The following is a 19,015-nucleotide window of genomic DNA, read 5'->3' as shown; positions in this document are numbered from 1 at the left end:
TTCATTAATACAGTCATTCATGGCACACATTTTGATCACACAGAGACCTCATGTGTGCTTTTATAGAGGACTCATGAAGAGGCTGCATTCATTCATTGGACTGTACTTTGATTTCAGGAGAGCAATTTAGGACCCGAGTGGAATTTAGTCATTTCCCTGGGCATTTTTATTAAAACTGTACCGCTTTTCTTTACAGTGAATTAGATATATCAAAATATATCTCATCCATCCTTACATCAATAACATCAGCCACCGTACGTGTATTACATCAGAGCATCATTTCCTACAGACGATGAGAAATGTCTTAATAAAGTGTATAAATAAAGAATTAATAAATACAGACATACATGCAGAAATGAAGGGATATAGGTAATAAACAATTTATTATGATGTGCAGCAATTCCAATTCTAATCTGCTCAGATCAGGGTTCAAACCGGCGATCAGTCTGACTTTACACGAGAGTCTGACGCCCTACAGGTGTCCTATACACCATGATGTCTCATTCGCGAAACTAGAGAACTCATGGCGAGTGAGAACATACGATTTTTTAATTATTTCTGTCGTTTCATTCATTTAATGATTAATTTATTGGTACATTTATCTATTTATTAATTGAAACTTAAGTCATTTTTAGCACATCAGTAAATCCACTGTATGCAGAGTGGAAAGTGTGCCTCACTCTCAAGTGCTTTCTGCCGCCATGTTGCTTTTTTTTGGTGCCGTTGCCATGGTGAATCGTAATATCTGAGCTCCATTGATGATGGCTTTTTATAGTCGTGGTGCACGCGCTTGACCCAGGGCAAGTCTACCCAGAGTAAATTGAACTAACTCAAATCAGCTGTTCTGAAACCAAAAACTCAAAGTTTCTAATTTCTAAGTAAACCAACTCTGAGTTCAAGGTTTTACCTAGAGTTGGTTGAACCTCCTTATTGAAACGGGCCCCTGGACACCACATCACCGTTCTTATTTACCAAAATAAAAATTCATAGACGTGAAATATTGATTTGTGTTAAAGTTTCGTATTTTCGTCGACAGTCTGTACAAATAAACACGAAGTATCGTTGTTGTCCTTCCGAAACCTCAGATGTCCAAATTCACAGATTTTATGAAAATTTGAAAATAAATATTATGAAAATGATTAAATACGGTGTTTACTTTTTCATACTCTTTTAAGTCCCTGTGAACCGGAAGTTGCGATCGTTTTTACTTCTGTATTCGGACACATTTCCGAGTGAAAAGGAATTTCAAAGGAGACAATTAGTGGGCGTGGCTTGCGTTTTTCATTTGATTGATTTGGATGTGTAAAAACAGCCGTTGCATTGATTTCGAAATGAAGCTGGCTGCAGACTGACAGTTGAAGGGGAGGAGTTAACGGATGCTCCTCCCAAGCCGTCTAATTTACGTCATTTCAGATGGATAGTCATTTCAGGGCACAAGCGCATTTTCAGATTTTAACTGAAGATTATGAGGGCTCATGAATTTTAAAAAGACCCTCATTGATAAGCTATTTACTACAAACACTGCAATATCTCATGAAAAAATAAGAATTGCCATTTTTAATTTCACTGGGACTTTAAGGGTTAGATTTTTGCTAAAGCCAGAGACAAACATACAGGGTGACTAATAATAATGATTTATGACAAAAAATTAATCAAAATATGAAGATATATGGTTTTGAAAGGACAGCAACAATATGCAAAATTTGACACATTCAACACACCGTCAGATGACAAAAACAATGCTCAATCAAGCATTCCAGAGGGCTGTAAACAGAAGCCGCACCCCTCTCACCTTTGTGATGTAGAATTTTTTCAACCCGTCCACAAACGATGTGAACATGGAGGACACTTGTGGCTTGAGTGCATGACCTGCCGAAACAAACCATCAAAAACCATCAGAAATACTTCAGTGCAGTTTATATCAGAGGTGTGTGATGTCATTAACACTCGCACATCCCCCTGTTCTCAACCCCCCCCCCGAGTTTCCCAACAGACCCGCAGATTTATTAGTCGTCTGAACAATAGCACAGTAATGACTGGAGAGAGAGAGAGAGAGAGAGAGAGAGAGAGTCATAAATCATTGTGATGCAGCTCGTCTGATAAAGACACACACATACGAAGACACACACTATTCACTATACAGTAAGTCATTTCGATATGTAGTCCAGAAGTGGAAATTACAATTTTATAAATTTAAATTATTGTATGGTTTTAACTTGTTTCTATGTGACTAATGTTTGGGAAAAACAAAAATATGAATGAAGCAAAAATACAATATTAAATGTCCAGTGTGTAATTTTCTGGAGGATCCATTGACAGAAATGCAATATAATATACATAACTCTGTGTTCAGAGGTGTATAACGACCTTACCTAATGAAGCGTTAGGTTTATATTACTTTAGAACGAGCTATTTCTGTCTACATACACCACGGGTCCCCTTACATGGAATTCTCCATGTTGTTTCTACAGTAGCCCTAAAGGGACAAACTGCGCTACAGAGCGCGTTTCATAAATACGTGATCTCCTTCAGCAAAGATATGAAAACATGACGACATCTTAGTCCTGTGAGAGCCACCGTAGTGCTTCGGTGGAGTGAGCCGTTGGTTGCAATTCACAACCTCAGTGCTAGATGGCACTAAATTTTATAATAATAATACTGCATTTTATTTAATGGCGTCTTTCAAAACCCCCAAGGTCACCTCACAACAAACATTTAATGTTTTAAATTTCATACGCTGGACCTTTAAGCTTCAACAAAACCTGAAGTTTGAAATGTAAAGTTTGTCAATAATGATAGACCATACGGCTTTTCAATACTTCTGAAGAAAAGCGGTAGCAAGATGTGTAGGTTAACCGGATAAGTAAATGATGTGGATGAGACTGGAACGTGTGACATCACAGGAGTTAAGACCCTTAACACTTCGCACAGGATTATGTGCCATTGGCATCAATATAATACATATAATCTACACGATCATCTGTCATTCTGTCCTAAACCCATTAACTCAGCCCTGATACATTGAGCACAGTCAACAGTTTCCTGCAGTTTTATTCCAGTACGCCTTTTTAAGCTCTCTGCAAATTTGAAAGATCTTTCGTTTGTCAGGTTCAACAGTGCTGATCTTAGCACAGTCAGTGTGTTTGAAGGCACTGTAACACTCATTAACGTTATAATACAGATCCAACAAACTACAGCGCTGAGAGAGCATACATGATGCAAAAACTATGATGATCACAGAGACCGGAGTCTTCATTAAACACTCAATACATCTCTCTCTCTCTCGCTCACAAACGCACGCTGGATGAAAACGCGAGACTTAATGAGCTCCCTGGAGACGGGGGGAACTTTTCCAGAAATATCTGGCAACCCCTGACGAACTCCCCCGCATCTCCGCATGTAGCGTTATAAAGTCGCGGCGCGCTGCGAGCGTAATTGCTGCCAGAGCCATTTTTCATTGTTCCTGAACTGTGTGTTTGTGCGCTCGCTCGCTGCTAAAATAATGATCAATTTCAGCGCCAGCTCTCCGGAGATAAATTACACCACACCAAATTAAACCACTTGATGTAATGAATACACAAAACAACAACAACAAGTCATAAAAACAAAAACAAACGCTCAATCTTTCAATCCGTCTCAGTGGAGGGAATACGAGAACGCAGATCATTTTTAAACAGACTTGTTCTGTATCTCCAGCGTGTTTTCTTTTATTTGTGTGTATCTTCCTGTTTCTTGTTAACCTGTGTTACATTACCATAACCCATACATTCGAGTCAGACATGTTTATAGCAGTTTGTTCGTTTTTCACTGGTCGACTGATACCTACATACAGTATACCCGTTCTACCCAAAGATACTCAACATAATGTCCATTTTCACACTTACCGAACTGAAACTGATCATTGTCCATTAGCCGAATGGATGCTGGAGCACATCTCTAAAGTAGAGAAGATAAAAGAATACAATCATTCCCTCAAACACAACAAAGCACGTTTATATATTCACATAAAATACAATAAATGAAGAGCACTTGTTGGGATTTATTAAAGACAGGCCCCGGGCAACAGGAAACAGAAGGTTGTGTAGGTCCTGAACGGTATAATCAATAATTTAATTTTAGGTTTGGATCACAGTTTGTTATGGACTAATAACAAGCAGTGTTGCATAAAGTGCCAGCGTTGCGGTCATCAATAACAGCAACATCAGCACCACCGGACTAATGAGAAGCCGACTGGATGTGAGGCCATTACCCAGAACCCTTAGCTCACACGCGCACACACAATGCAAAATTAAAGGTACATTATTTCATATAATCATCATTGTATTGTCATTATTTCCGTTCATTGCCGTTCAAGATAGAATATGATGCGTGTTTGCTCTGTTGCGATGTTATGAACTAGTAACAATCATCCAATGAAAAATACACATTTACGCAAATTCCCTATTTAATAAACATGTATACCACATCTGAAACGTCATATAACATGAAATGTTAATCATTTAATATATCTTTTTTTTTTATGTTATCATGTTTTTATTGTGTTAGTTAGCTGTATTTTTTTGTTTTTACGGCTTAAATCAAAACAAATTAACTGCAGTCTGGTTGATATTATTATATTGGAATGCACAATAAAAAACATGATTTTTGAAAAATTGTAAAAGCGGAGTTCTCTGTTTTTGGAACCAAACTCTTCCTGTAAATGAATGAGGCATTTATATAGCGCTTTATTGTGTATTGCTGTACACCCAAAGCGCAATATATGTGTGTGTGTGTGTGTGTGTGTGTGTGTGTGTGTGTGTCTGCGATTTTAATTTCCACCTGGTTATGTACCACCAGGGTGATGCTATGCAGACCACATTGGTAACCAATAGTGATTTTATAAAAAAACATTAATATACAAATCCTTCTTCATCAAGTTCTACCAGAAATACTAGTAATTTACTATACTAAAAAATATGATACTCTATACTGTACGATATGCTGATGCCTTTAAAAAACAGCTTTAACGTTAGATCATTAAACAAAATACTACAGATATACAATATCGGGTCTGGACAACAGGTCATCTCGGTGTGGTAGACACTGACCTGTCTGGCGACCTCTCGCAAACATGCCACACCCTGCTGGAAGTTTGGAAAGACGACAGATCCGTATTTCTGATACTCGGGAATGGGTCGGATCTTCATTGTAACTTCCGTCACCACTCCCAGAGTTCCTGAAGAACGAGACACACGACACAAAACTAAGCCGGTGAACGGAGAAAAAAATATTTCTTACAGTTCAAAGATTGTAATATAATATACATTCTTGTTCTATGACAAGAACAGGGTGTTAAACTCTTCTTGAAGTAACACAATTTTTGTCTTTACAAATGCGTCACTAAAAACTTAGATAAAGGTCAGAATATATTTCTAAAATTTAAAGCATGTGGTCCTAAAAATACTGAGCAAACGGTCAATTTTATTGCATCACCTAAGCCAATTTTGTTAACTGGCATCTGGTGTTTGGCGAGTGTTCATTGGCATGCTGTTGGTCTGCTGGGAGTCATGTTTTTTTGCTCTTTTTACATGAGGATTGTTTGAGTTTGACTGCAGTACGGCGAAAGTGTGTGCGACGCCAGAACCATAAAGCCAAAATCACACGCACACGCACGACCGGCGGCCTCTGCATCTCTGCTGGAGATCTGCGGGATCATTTCCACACGAACGCTCAAGTTTCCTCCTCTACAAAAAGGAAGTTGGGAGATTTACAGACGGCGTGTTCTGTGACATAAAGCAGGTCAGTATCAAACAGCACTTTTGGGAGAAAACAGAGCCACCGAGGGCCCAGCGCAGCGTGCTTCCGTCCCGGACTGGCGTGACCTTTGAACCCTGAGGTTTGAGGCTCATTATCGAGAGTCCACAGCAGACGTGCCGTGAGTTTATACTACACAGAGAAACTGTGTCTGCTGTGAGGTTAGATGAGGGCAGAGGGCATATTTACCTGGGAAAATGAACATAATTCTGAGAAAATTACTGCTGGGAATGTTGCTAAAGCCCATCTTCTCCTAAATGTTTACGTTCTGCTTCAACATAAACTTTGTAGACTGAAATCCTCAGTTTATTAAAGCAATCTTGTTTATAGTAACGCAACAACTCTAGGGTTGTCACAGTACCACAAACATATCTCGCGGCACTATACCGGCTGAATATCACGATACCAAGTAGTACCGCGGTTCGGGATGGGCAAACCCCCCCCCTAAAAATCGATTAATCGCTTAAAGGCTGTGAATCTATTTTTTTCTTTCATATTTCCGCAAGCACTGAACATTTATTAACGTGAATGTTATTGCTACTACTATCCACTAGATGTCACTTTTCTTTTTACAACGGGAGGAGGGTGTGTCGTCGAATTTACAGTGTCATTTTAGATCAAACAGGTGAAAATGACAGTTATTTTGTCAGTTAATTTTAAATGCAATCAAACTGACTGGAGCTACCCGTGCGTTAAAGGGTTTTAATGCACACCTTCCAGCCAATCAGAATCGAGTATTCAAAAAGATCATGGTATAATATTATTTTATTGTATAATAATTGTAGGCTATTAAATAAACAATTGGTTGAATTTTGTTGTATGTTAAGTTTTATTAAATAAACAATTTCTTGAATGGGTGACACTATAGAACTTTTGCTCACGGATCCCCCATGTGGTTAGTAAGCGCAATTGTCTGTTACCAGTTTTGTAAATAATGTCGATGTTTAAGCTTCCACGCCGTAGGCACAGCAATACATGTGAATTTGTTTACTAAGCTGATGAAACCGGCGAATGTAGAAACGTTATTTGGAAACCATATCGCACTCTTCCGCCGGCAGGGGATGGGCGGGGCCGAGTGTACCGACTGAACTAGCAATTTTTGTAAAGTTTACTGTACTAAAGTACACTACAACATTTTTACGTGGGAACTATTTCAAATGTGTGACAAATTTCACGTACAGGCTTACAGCTAAGTGTACAAAGGGAAATATCAAGTTTACGTTAAATGTGAAACTAAAGCAACTTTTTACTGAGTCGTTCAAAACACGGAGGAGAGAAACACCGCAAAGGCAGATGTAAGTGATCAAATGGAAGATAATGCGCATATGCAACATTACTATTTATAAATATCACAGGTATTTTGAAGCTTTAGCATCACGATGCTACCGCAGCACTGGTACATTGGGCAACCCTGACAGAAATCTAAGAAGAGACTATAAAAGCAAACGTGAAGCTCACGTTTTCACGCTCAGTCAAATAAAATATTGTAAAATCACTGACTGCTTCTCAAGAAGGCTGAACGTGTACTACCATTGAAATCATCGCTAACAGAAAGAGCCTGATCCGTATTTAACCCCAAATATTCTTTAAACATGCCGATAAACCGGTTGACTATCAAAAACACACACACGATCGCAGCTTTGCATCTAAAGATCTCATGACCCCCGTAAAACACAACAACATTAATTCCGTCATCTGAAGTTTGTCGGGGTGACGTGGACCTCGTCTTTACCGTCCTGTGACATTACACCATCATTACAAAAGCCAGATGTCACTCCTAATGGAATCATGAATCTTTAATGAATGCAGATTAATTCTGGGAAATATTCATCCTGGCGCCAAGACTTCACGTCTAATACGAGCCATAAAGAGCTCGAGATGATTCTCCTGAACACGGCGATGAAATGACCAGCTCACATCACTTTAGGGCTTCATTGATGATCTCATAAATATCCATTATTTTCATGACAATTAAGCAAATTTCCCTCAAATTCTCATTAGAGCACTGCTTTCAAACACTTCAGTCTTTATGTAATTCTTATTCTCAATACTGATTCTGCCTACAGAATTACATTTTAATAATATAACATAGATATTAAAAATGTATGTGATGCATTTTTAATCAGCATGAATGTAAGAGGAAAAAAAACAAATAATACATTTAAATGCCTATTTCTTATATTATGGTAATGAGGTTTTTTTTGTATTATGGTAACCAGAATTAGGAAGATGTAAAAACGCAAGACAATCTTAACGTATCATTGGATTTGATTTCAGGGACGTGGTGACGTTCACTCATAACACCCACACACGAGCACATGTGCGTACCCTCTGAGCCCAGTATGAAGTGATGTACGTCAGGTCCGGTGGACATACGCGGCCCCAGACAGCTCTTCTCAATCACTCCTCTGGGAGTCACCATCTTTATATGCACCACCTGGAAACATCACACACATCCAAACCACAGGATGAGTCCAATCCCCCGACTCCCAACACTCACAACAAAGACATCACTAAACATACCAGGTCCTCGATGTTGCCGTAGATGTTTTTCTTCATGCCCGACGCCCTCGTGGCCACCCATCCGCCCAGAGAACTGAACTCCATCGAGTCGGGCTCGTGACCTGTGCAGTACCCGCGCTCATTTAACTACACACACACACATTGTACAGTTGTAAACACAATAAAACACAACTATCAGTGTTTCTGTGGTCTTATGTCAATATGGAGTGTGTCAGCGTGACGGCGGTGTTAGTGTGAGAGCTCATGATGATATTGATCAGTCTCAGATAAACCACACGCTCCATAAATGTTTTATTAAACAAACCCCCCAGAAACACAAACACACTTTAATGTGCCGCCATCTGTGCTCGGGATATAACCTGCATTTACACACAGTGTTGTCACGCCTCTCACACACACACACACACGCACGCACGCACGCACACACACGCGTGTGTGTGTGTCTCTGTGAGTGAGTCAGGGAATGTCTGTATTTGTTTTTGCGCGTGTGTGTGTTTATAAGTGTGTTCAGTCAGTGTGTAGACCGACCTGTCTCTCAAGATCTTGTCCGATGATTCCTGCCTCCACATGAGCTGTCAGATTCTTCTCATCCACCCACAATATTCGGTTCTAGACAAAAGAGTTAAAGAACATTTCATTTACTTCACGAATCCCTTAACAACACTTTTCTATAAAAAAAACGACACCAAAAAATATAACGAAACATCTTAACCAATATGAAAGTAAATGCAGTTACATAATAACACAGACGGCGATCCGTCTGCAGAGCTCCATATGAAAATAAACACGCCGTTGGGCTCAGGGAAGACTTGCTCTGATCGTTTCATCAAAATGATGGTCTACAGTGACCTCCCACAATCACTCAAGTCTACAGGTCATTTATCAGACTAAGCGAAAGAGGCGCAGCAGCCTCTGCATCTCAATAAGACAGTTCAAGCTCCTATTTTAACAATGTCATATTTTGATTAAAGTGCAGGGATGTTGACATGGAGTCTGTTCGCAGGGCTCCATGAAAGCGCATGTCAAACTGATTCACTGCTCTTAAACTCAGCCCACATATCTGAGCTTAGAAAGTCAGGACAGAGAGAGGTCACAATGTGTGTGTGTGTGTGTGTGCAGCTGCGTTAGGTCTCATCTGAAGCCAAACTGTATTAGTCGTGCCTTTCCCCATCTCGCCGACAAATCAGAGCAGCATTCGAAAGCCACATAAGCCGTCTGGATGTGAGCTGGTGTGCGTTTCATTCTGAGCGTTAACCTGGTTTTGTCCCCGGATTCCCGCAGGGGTTAAACACTCCTCAGGAAACAGCCCCGTCTCCACAGGTGGCTCCGCCCCTCCGCTATCAATCACACCAATGCGCTCATAAAACAAAAGCCCACATGACTCGCTGCCTTTCATGTACGCGACCCCTGCACTCCGTGACCCCTCAAACAGGTCAGCCAAGGTCATAGCACAAGATGAAACACACACGGCTTTGTTCAGGCTAACACGTTTTCGTTGGAAAGGCAACTTTTTCTCTCAGTTTTGACCTTCTGTCTACACTGGAACGGCATTTTTATTAACAAAAACGGTTTTGGACTACTCCGAAAATGCCATTATCGCATTATAGCGGCCAATTATATTCAGAATGTTTTCTTTAGTATATTTTATATGCATTACTTACTTATATTCATTACTTTGAAGCGGTCTAATATTTGAAGCACAGAAAGTAAATACACGCACATATTCAGACGTTTCAGTGGTGATGAGCAATTTCTGGAAAACACTAGTGTGGACGGAGATTGTTTTTAAACAAAAACACACTTTTTGAAATGTTTCTGTAATACTGTAGATGTAACCACACATTGTGTGTGTGTGCGATTCGCTCACCATCTGAGATGTGTCCAAAGACACGATGGAGCGAGTCTCCTCACGGGGGCACTCAAGAGCGCTGGACACACTTGTACCACCTGAGAAAGAGAGTTTTGAGAGTTCTTGATCGGCCTCGAAGCATTGTCCAGGGGTTATAATGGCTGTGTCTCGTTTGGGAAGGCTGCGTCCTCCGGAGGTCTCATTTGAAGCTTGTTACGTCATCGAGGCTGTCTCGTTTCATAAGCGCAGGCAGGACACTCTGTAGGCACCCTTCTAATGCGACCTACTTTCACCAGAATTCGGAGGACACATGAGGTGTATCCTTCGTTGCTAGAGATAACCCACAATTCTTTGTGTCGGCCAACGTCTGTTAAATAAACGGAAGCAGCTGCACATTCAATCAAATATGAGGTGTTTAAATGTGAACAGTTTACCATTTGTGTCACGTTTTGTTCATCTTAGCAGGCACATGTAGTAAACAGGTTTACAAGCGAAACGTTTTAAAACAGTATTTAAGTGTATACCATTTGTTTAACTCTTTTAATTTGACAGGTGTTTGAGTGCAAAGTGCTGTCATAGCAACGTGGTACTTCCTGTTTCCTTTTCTGCCAGTATGTCCTACGAAGGACGTCTCGTTTAATTCTAAATTGAGGGTCCTCCGTATACCGCACCCTTTAGAGGACGAGACCTCCGGAGGACACAAGGACGCAGCCTTACGAAACGAGACACAGCTAATGTCTTTGATGTAATTGCCTCCGTAGGGTATCAAACAGACGTCACGTTTACAGGCCAGTTCCACGATCTTCTCCACATCACTGTGACAACCTGCAAAAACAGAACAGCACAACTTTGTCATATTTATTGTGAAATGCATCGACAATATGTCAAGTGAGATTTTTCTGTTCTGTGGTTTCCCCAATTCCATCCCTGGCTCTAACTACATCGTGATATATATTGTTACCGTGAAAAAATACTCGAGCCGTGAAACGTGTTTCTGGTCATACCGACCACCTCTAACTGACCTATTAGAGCACATTTGACTGGCGCCTGTAAACAGCGCAATAATGTGACACATTTCCAAGTGAAAGAGAATAGACGGCGGAAATAATGAGGACACAACTTGATTTCATCCCGAAGGATTGGAGAAGTAGGCCACATCAGTATTATCAGCTGAGGCGGTGAAGGTTTGCCGATGCTCTGTGCACAATACAACTAGAGACATTTACCGAGAAATTTAAGAGGCCGTTTACACGAGACCGTTTTCAACGAAAACCTGAAGACTTGTATGCGTCTTGGCTGTTCATTTACACGACAAAAGCGTTTTGGGGACTGAAAACTCTGGCGGCGTTTCCCAAAACGATGACGTCATACGCATGTGTATTACGTGTTCAGTCGGTAGGCATGCGCGAGTATTCCCCAAACAATAACGGCGGCCTCCATGCTGCTTGGTTGTACTGCGTGACATACCCATTACCAAAAAGTAGATTTTCTGCACCACTACAACCAGCGGAGACATTATATTTATATACACGCCGACAAAGTGCATTAAAAGCGCTTTTAGCTTAAAAAATGCTATGCGTATGTGCGCAGGCACGTAGGGTTTCTTTATAGCGTAACAGCGCCATCCACTGGTCTGGCACGCATAATACAGCGTTTTTATTCGTTTTCCCAGATCCATGTAAATGTAGATCGTTTTGCTAATGTCGTGTGTACGTGAAACTTTTCAGTTTTTCATCGTGTAAACGTACTCTTAAAGGGTCAATTCAATTTTTATTTGAGCTCATGTGGTAACACATATGATGACATCAATTCACAATGACTTGGTAACATTTTGGTTCCATGTGTTAAGGTGTGATCTAACAATAAAAATAAATTATACAGCACTTATTAATCTTAGTGCATTTTTAATGTAAAATGTACCTAAACATTTTTTAAATCAAACGTTGTATCTGTTAACACTTGTTAAACCCGCAAAAACATGAATAAACAACCGTGTTTGTATTAACTAACGTTAAAAAGATGAATACGTGCTGTGAGAATATGTTGTTTACGGTTAAATCATGTTCGCAAAAATTCATCAACTAACGTAAATATTCGCAACCTTACTGTAAAGTGTTATCAATGATAACTATGAGAGAGCAGGAGGACACGGGAGGTTTTGTAAAGGAGACTGTGATGTTTGTGGGACAATCTGCTGAGGGGTTTTGAGTCGGGAGGACAGAAGGGGGAGGTCTCAGAGGGACGTACAGAAGGGACGCCCATGATTTGCTGACCGCCCGGGACGCCTGCGGCTAATCAAAACTCAGCCATCAATCACAGCTTATTTAAATGAGTTCTGTCAGGACTCAACCAATCAGAGAGCAGCTACTCAAGCAGCCAGCGTATTATTGGTTGTCAAAGCTCCCGGGTCCCTCATGAATATGAATGAATATGTGGCAATAGACGCATTCAGCTGGATCATAAACCGTTGCAGTTACTCACTCGGCCAAACCACGGCGTCCGGCACCCGTCCAATCCTCCCTTCACGCAGAGCAAAGATTTCATGCAGGCAGTGACCTGAGAAAGAGACACGCTCAATCGTACGCCGTATATTTGCTGTGTTGTTTTTAAATCCACATACATATAGTGTAATATAAAAAACTTTGGTAATAAGCATGAACAAATATTTGAAGAGTTTATTTCCAAAAAGAGATTTTTCAAAAATCATGTTTTTTTATTGTGCATTCCAATTAATATCAATCAAACTGCAGTCGGTTTGTTTTGATTTAAGCCATAATAACAACAAAAAAATACAGCTAACTAACACAATAAAAACCTGATAACATAATAAAAAACATGATTTTTGAAACATTTTAAAAACGGAGTTCTCTTTTTGGAAATAAACTCTTCATTTGTTACCTTAATAAAACAAACAGTTAAAAAAAACCTGTAAAATACATGGTAGTTAAATAAGTGTTTCTAATCGTTTCTGCAAGTTATTATCAAAATTATTCTAGTTACTGCTATAACCTTTAAATATAATATGTAATGCACAAAAATACAAATGTCAGCTGACAATGCATGAACTAAAGGTAACATAAGTAAGGGATAATCCGAGTCGAAGAACCCGATTATCCCGCTTATACCATGGTTATTTGCAAAGATAAAAGCAAGTCAAAGCTGTTGCTGATGTTTAAAGTGCAATTTTTTAACAGACGGGTAAAAACGGGTACAAACACAGCTGTATGTCAAACCAAACTTTTCTTACAAGTCCGGTGGGTGTGAAAGGGGAGAGTGCAGGTGCATTTCTAACTTTCTCCAAGTCAGACTCAGACTCAAGTCAGGTTTTAATGCACACCTTCCAGCCAATCAGAATCGAGTATTCAGACAGGCCATGGTATAATACTAATTATAAAACGGTCAGTTCGGGTCCTTGATTCTGATTGGCTGAGCGGAGTTCTAAGCCGTTATAAAATACCTCAATATATAACGGCTGACGGCACCACATAGCCTAAATATCATTTTATTTACTTTATTTTATGAAACCTTGCTAAGCATATGAAATAACCGTTTTATAAAAGCAATAAGCCCCGCGAAGCAGTGGGTTACAGTGCATTTTATAACAGCTACGGGGTTTTAGGCACTCCGCTTCGTGCCACAACGCCCTTAGCTGTTATAAAATGCACTGTAACCCACTGCTTCGCGGGGCTTATTGCTTTAATATTTACATTTACAGTAACCGTTCATGTGAAAATCACTATTTACCAACATAAATACATGTTGATAAGGGTTGCACACTGTTAAAGGGATGGTTCGCCCAAAAAAAAAAATTGTGTCATCATTTACTCACCCTTAGGACGTTTCAAACCTGTATACATTTCTTTGTTCTGATGAACACAAAATCAGATATTTTGAAGCATTTAGGAAAACAAACAGTTCTGGGGCACTTTTGACTAAGATTTAATTTGTCCTACTATGGTAGTCAATGATGTCCCAGAACCGAAAATTGCTAACATTCTTACAAATATCTTTTTGTTCATCACAATAAAGTAATTTATACAGGTATGAAATTATGCGAGGGTGAGTAAATGATGACAGAATTTTCATTTTTAGGTGAACTATCCCTTTAATTTATGTATATATGTATATAAACAATATAATTTAAACATAAAATATATAAGAAATAAATACATAATACAAATCAATATAATATTTCAGCTTTGGATTTTCACAAGACCCCTGTTGGAAAACTAAGCAAAAAAAACAAATTTCAAAAATATGATTAAAATCGAAACTATTTTAAATATATTTAACTGTGTAATTAACCATTACTGCACTCCTAGACAAAACAGTGATTCTTTACCATGAGCCCGGAAGACCCGGTCCTCTGTATCACGTGACACAGCTATGCCCGCTGCTTTCAGGTCCTCCATGAAGGGCTCATTCATGTTAGGAGGGGGAACTGCACTTGAACTCAGCGTGGGCTACAGGAGAACACACAAACACCGTCACACACACGCATGTGAAACAAGAGTCTGTCAGAGGCAGAGTTACTCACCGCAGCGGGAGATTTATGCTGTAAACTCGCTCCAAACGTGCCCTCAAACCAGTCCTTCAAACTCGGCAAAATCAGACCACTCAACCGATACCTGAACACACAACACACAGATCAACACAGCCCCCTGTGACTCCTCCTCAATACTTCCTCCCGTTCTGGTAGAATATAAACATTTTAATTCAATACAAAGTCACAGCTTTGAACAAAAAGCTGGTCTCTTAAAGGGATGTTTCAGCCAAGAAACAACATTTCCCCATGTTTTCCCCACTGAATATGACTCCCGCACAGAGGAGACGGCATCCTGTTGGATCAAAACGAAAAATGCCGCGTTCGTCACCGGAACTTGCGTCATTTGCCAGACAAAACAAGCCTCAGGTTGACGCGCAGCAGAGGGATGATGGAAAGTTAGACATTATCGTTAATAGCACTGTCAATATGGATATTTCTCTTTAACCAACGCATCGAGCCGTTCTTTGATCGATGGACGCACTTTTTGAAGCTTCCAAAAATTGCCCCCCGTCCACTCCCATTCTACCGCTTGAAAGTAAAATGATACGTGGGATTATAAATCCGACTGCATTGTTCTTCAAGAAGAAAGTCATATTCAGTCAGGATGCCTTGAGGGCGAGTAAAACATGGGGAAGTGTTGTTTCTCGACTGAAGTATCCCGCTAATACCATGTACTGTATAATGTTCCTGTTTTTATATCATTTCGTTATTTCTACGGAACGAAAACTGTTGTTTTTTCCTCACGTCTCTACTGCCAAAATGCATATTCTGAAAAGCTGCTTTGCAACAATGCAAAACTGTGAAAAAGCACTATGGAAATGAATCTGAATGAAATGAAATAGTCTGACCTAGCTCAAGGCAGTGGCTTGTAAGTTTGGGGCGGGGCTACCTGTTTGGCTGACCAATGGCAGACGGGGGAGTGTTTGTGGAAGTCTATAAATATTCGTTATTTCTCATTAGTGCACACTTCTCCTTTAAATTTGACTTTGTTAACAGTAAATGTGTCCGATGTACACAGAAACAGTGCGTGACAAACAGGATCTCTAGTATCAGGAGGTCATTTCTGACGTAAACACGTATAATACTACGCATTATACATACTAAGCGTAGCAAAGTACATCTTTTAAGTGTGAATCAGGACACAGCCTCCATCTGTCCTCATTCTGTCACAGTTCTGTGTTGATGTGTATACACAGCAGTGCAGACACTACAGCGGTCACTATGACAGCAGCGCTACAGAAGAACTGTGTATGTGCTCAGAGAAACCACGTGTGTGTTATACAGCGGTGATCTAGTTTTTAAACCGCATGCAGGAGAAAACGGATCATGCAGAATATTCATGGCAGACGCTTCTTCCTTCTGAACGTTACGTGTTGCCTGTTTGAATGCGATGTATGGGTTCAGATGATATGTGGCGGAGAAGCGACCTCATCTGTTAAGATTACACAGCGCCACTGTGTCTGTACATCGTGCGTCGGCCCTTGAAATGTTAAGAAACAAACTGTGACAAATATCTTTGTCTGGAAAACCGTTACGAAAGACATTCATTTACAGCAACCACGAGAAAATCAGTAAGATTATTTTCTAAATATCTGCACAAAGAAAACATGAGTTAAGCACCTAAACTGTAAAGCAACACTGCACTGAAATCCAAACTGACCCTATTTATACACTTTGTGCACACAATTGATCACGACGCATTGTTCTACAGAAAGGAAAAGAAAAGAAAGGCCCGTCCACTTTTTATCTTCGAAATATCCCATTTCCCTCAAACACATGTCAGATTGCAGATTTAAGACAGCTGAACGTGTACGGTATAAAACAGATTCTTTCTCATCATACTCACCTTTTACCTGTGAACTCTGCTTGACCTTTTTTATTAAACAGGAACCTGGAGTCGCTGTAACCCCAGCCATTCCATTTCATGATCTCCTGCCTGAGACAGAGAGAGCGAGAGACACACAGAAAGAGAGAGAGAGAGAGCCTTTCAAATAGATATCATAACAACCAGAGTAGCACGACCTTTATCACAGAGACGTCTACAAACATACTGCACATATTACAGCGGCCTGCAAGGATAAACTACTCTTATCTTTCTATTAATATAACAGACTAAACCACGTTTGATAAAAGTTCAAATGACAATCATAAAGGTTACGCTTCACAGGGACGTTGAAGAAACCTTCACATAAATCAAAAAAGTCACAGTAAATCTATTCACTGAATGAAGGATGTGATGATGTGAAGGAAAAGTTTGTGGTTTGTGCTACAATTCTGAAGACTCTGGTTCTTCCAGATGAATTTGATTCGTGTTTGTTCTCGTTTTAAATTAAATTAAAATGTAGTGAGCAATCACCTTAAAAAGGCAATCTGGCAACAGGATAAAAACAACATAATAAAATATATCCTTTAAAAACCAGTTAATGTCTTCAATATGTTTTGTAACAAATGAAAACTGTAAAAATGTCATACAGGCAATAATGTACATCAATAATTAATGTACACGTAAAATGTACAAAAATTGAATACGTCTTAACACACAAAGATGTTTTTTCTTTGTATATCCATTAATAAAAAACGAAATTATGTTAAAATGTATTTAGATTATGAAATACTGATAAAAGTAGCTTTTCGGCACATTAAAAGAAAATTCTCCAATGAAATATTCAAGACATAAAAAAGAAATGTAGCTATCTGACAACTCCCTGAACACACAATAAACACGCAAGAAAATTCCAGCGGTATCTTTTCAATGAACTACACAAATACATACTTCTCTGTATAGTCTACTGTTTCAACAGGTTTCCACACATTCATTCCACATGTTGACCTAAAGTGAGTTCAGTTCGGTCACTGTGAATAATATCTGAACTTACACTCATTCTGAGCCATTCATTTGTGTCAAATTTGGTTAATTTTGCGCTCTCTAATCATGTGATATTGTGAATTTATTATTCCTCCAGTTTCGTGGGGATCTGTAGCTGATGTTAAACACTAGATGGCAGCAGAGTGTCACGTACACAATGAAGGAAGCCAAGTTTAAGTCAGGCCACCCCAGCTCTCATCCAATCAGAGCACAGCTTTAAACATGCAAGCTGTACATGGCATCTAAACACTTGTTTATAAAAGAGGTGTGTAACAACAACAGCAGCTGTCACCGTTATAATAACTTTAATAAAAAATAAATAAAAAACCCGCAGCACTTCTGAACATCAGTCATCTGTCAACAGCTTACTACAAGGGTGATCTCTGATCTGAATGATGCCATTATATAAAAGTTAAGAAAAATCTTGACTTTTTGTCATTGCTGTCTAACCTCGCTGACATCATACACACGTTTGGGAACATGGCGTGAAAGTGAAACAGCAGATTAAATGTCTTTTTAGGGCTTTTTTACCGTCTTTTATGCGAGTCTATATTATTGTGTTTTGATGGGACCAGTCTTCTTTTTGACTGGTTTTGGTTATATGAGTATAACACGAATGACTTGCTGCATGAAAGAGAAAATAAAGCAGAAGACGGATGAACGTGTCCATCTGTGTGCAGATATCTCTCGCCACCGCCTCTTCTGACTATGAATGGAGACTTTGTTCAGACAGCAGAATGATTTCTAGCGTACACAGTCTCACAACATCAAACTCGCTGTCGCTTTATAACACAACTCCACGCGTTTTATCTCAACTGAATGTGTATGTTAGACGTGCCGAGAGCGCGATCACACACAGACAGCAGGTTGATGCGCGCACACGTACCTCCGCTTCGGTACCGGTGTCAGTCTGCTCGGGCTGGATCCCGGCACCTCGGCTTTGCATTCTTGCGCAGCGACGCCCGCTCGGCTTTCCAGATGCCCGGCTATGATCCGGAGTCTGTTCTGCGCGCTGCTGTTGCTGCTGGACGCCATGCTGCTTCCGTGTTTGCGTCAGCGGGCGGTGGCGCTAGTTTGACGAGAGGATGTGAGGTAGAGATTACGGGAGTCTGACGTCACGCAGCCGACTCCGCCCATAACACCGCCTACTCCGCTCCGGTGCGTAAATTTATAACAATAAATAGCGTAAAAAGAATTCCTTCTTATTGTATTATGGCATTTGTTAGGAATATGGATCTTTAGGAGTTTACTTTGAATTTTCATAAAATGTTCTCTTTTCCATAATTGATATCTCTACCAGTGCATTTTTATCTAAGTTATATTTTTTCTGGTATCAAAACAATAGTAAAGCTTACTATCAAAACGCCTATGAAATGTAGGTAAATAGTGACAAAAAAAAAACGTTAAACAAACCAAATTCTTATGTTTTGACTCAAAA

At 39.8% G+C, this 19,015-nt stretch overlaps 1 protein-coding gene across 1 annotated transcript in view; it reads right to left on the bottom strand.

Annotated features, from left to right (window-relative positions):
* agps (alkylglycerone phosphate synthase) overlaps nt 1-18,646 on the bottom strand; it is a 28,300-nt gene extending 9,654 nt beyond the window's left edge. The window contains exons 1-13 of the mRNA XM_057335711.1: nt 18,464-18,646; nt 16,558-16,647; nt 14,703-14,793; nt 14,508-14,628; nt 12,647-12,721; nt 10,919-10,990; nt 10,184-10,263; nt 8,845-8,925; nt 8,317-8,442; nt 8,122-8,230; nt 5,088-5,215; nt 3,885-3,936; nt 1,793-1,869 (exon numbers count right to left, since the gene is read on the bottom strand). Of these exons, the coding sequence (XP_057191694.1) occupies nt 1,793-1,869; nt 3,885-3,936; nt 5,088-5,215; nt 8,122-8,230; nt 8,317-8,442; nt 8,845-8,925; nt 10,184-10,263; nt 10,919-10,990; nt 12,647-12,721; nt 14,508-14,628; nt 14,703-14,793; nt 16,558-16,647; nt 18,464-18,612 (1,251 nt within the window). The 5' untranslated portion in view covers nt 18,613-18,646. The remainder of the gene's footprint in view (nt 1-1,792; nt 1,870-3,884; nt 3,937-5,087; nt 5,216-8,121; nt 8,231-8,316; nt 8,443-8,844; nt 8,926-10,183; nt 10,264-10,918; nt 10,991-12,646; nt 12,722-14,507; nt 14,629-14,702; nt 14,794-16,557; nt 16,648-18,463) is intronic.
* Nucleotides 18,647-19,015: the final 369 nt, after the last annotated feature.

The sequence above is a fragment of the Triplophysa rosa genome, linkage group LG6 (genome assembly GCF_024868665.1).
Source record: "Triplophysa rosa linkage group LG6, Trosa_1v2, whole genome shotgun sequence".
Classification (NCBI taxonomy): Eukaryota; Metazoa; Chordata; class Actinopteri; order Cypriniformes; family Nemacheilidae; genus Triplophysa; species Triplophysa rosa.
The sequence above is the reverse complement of the archived record's forward strand: the minus strand, read 5'-3'. Positions and strand labels throughout refer to the sequence as shown.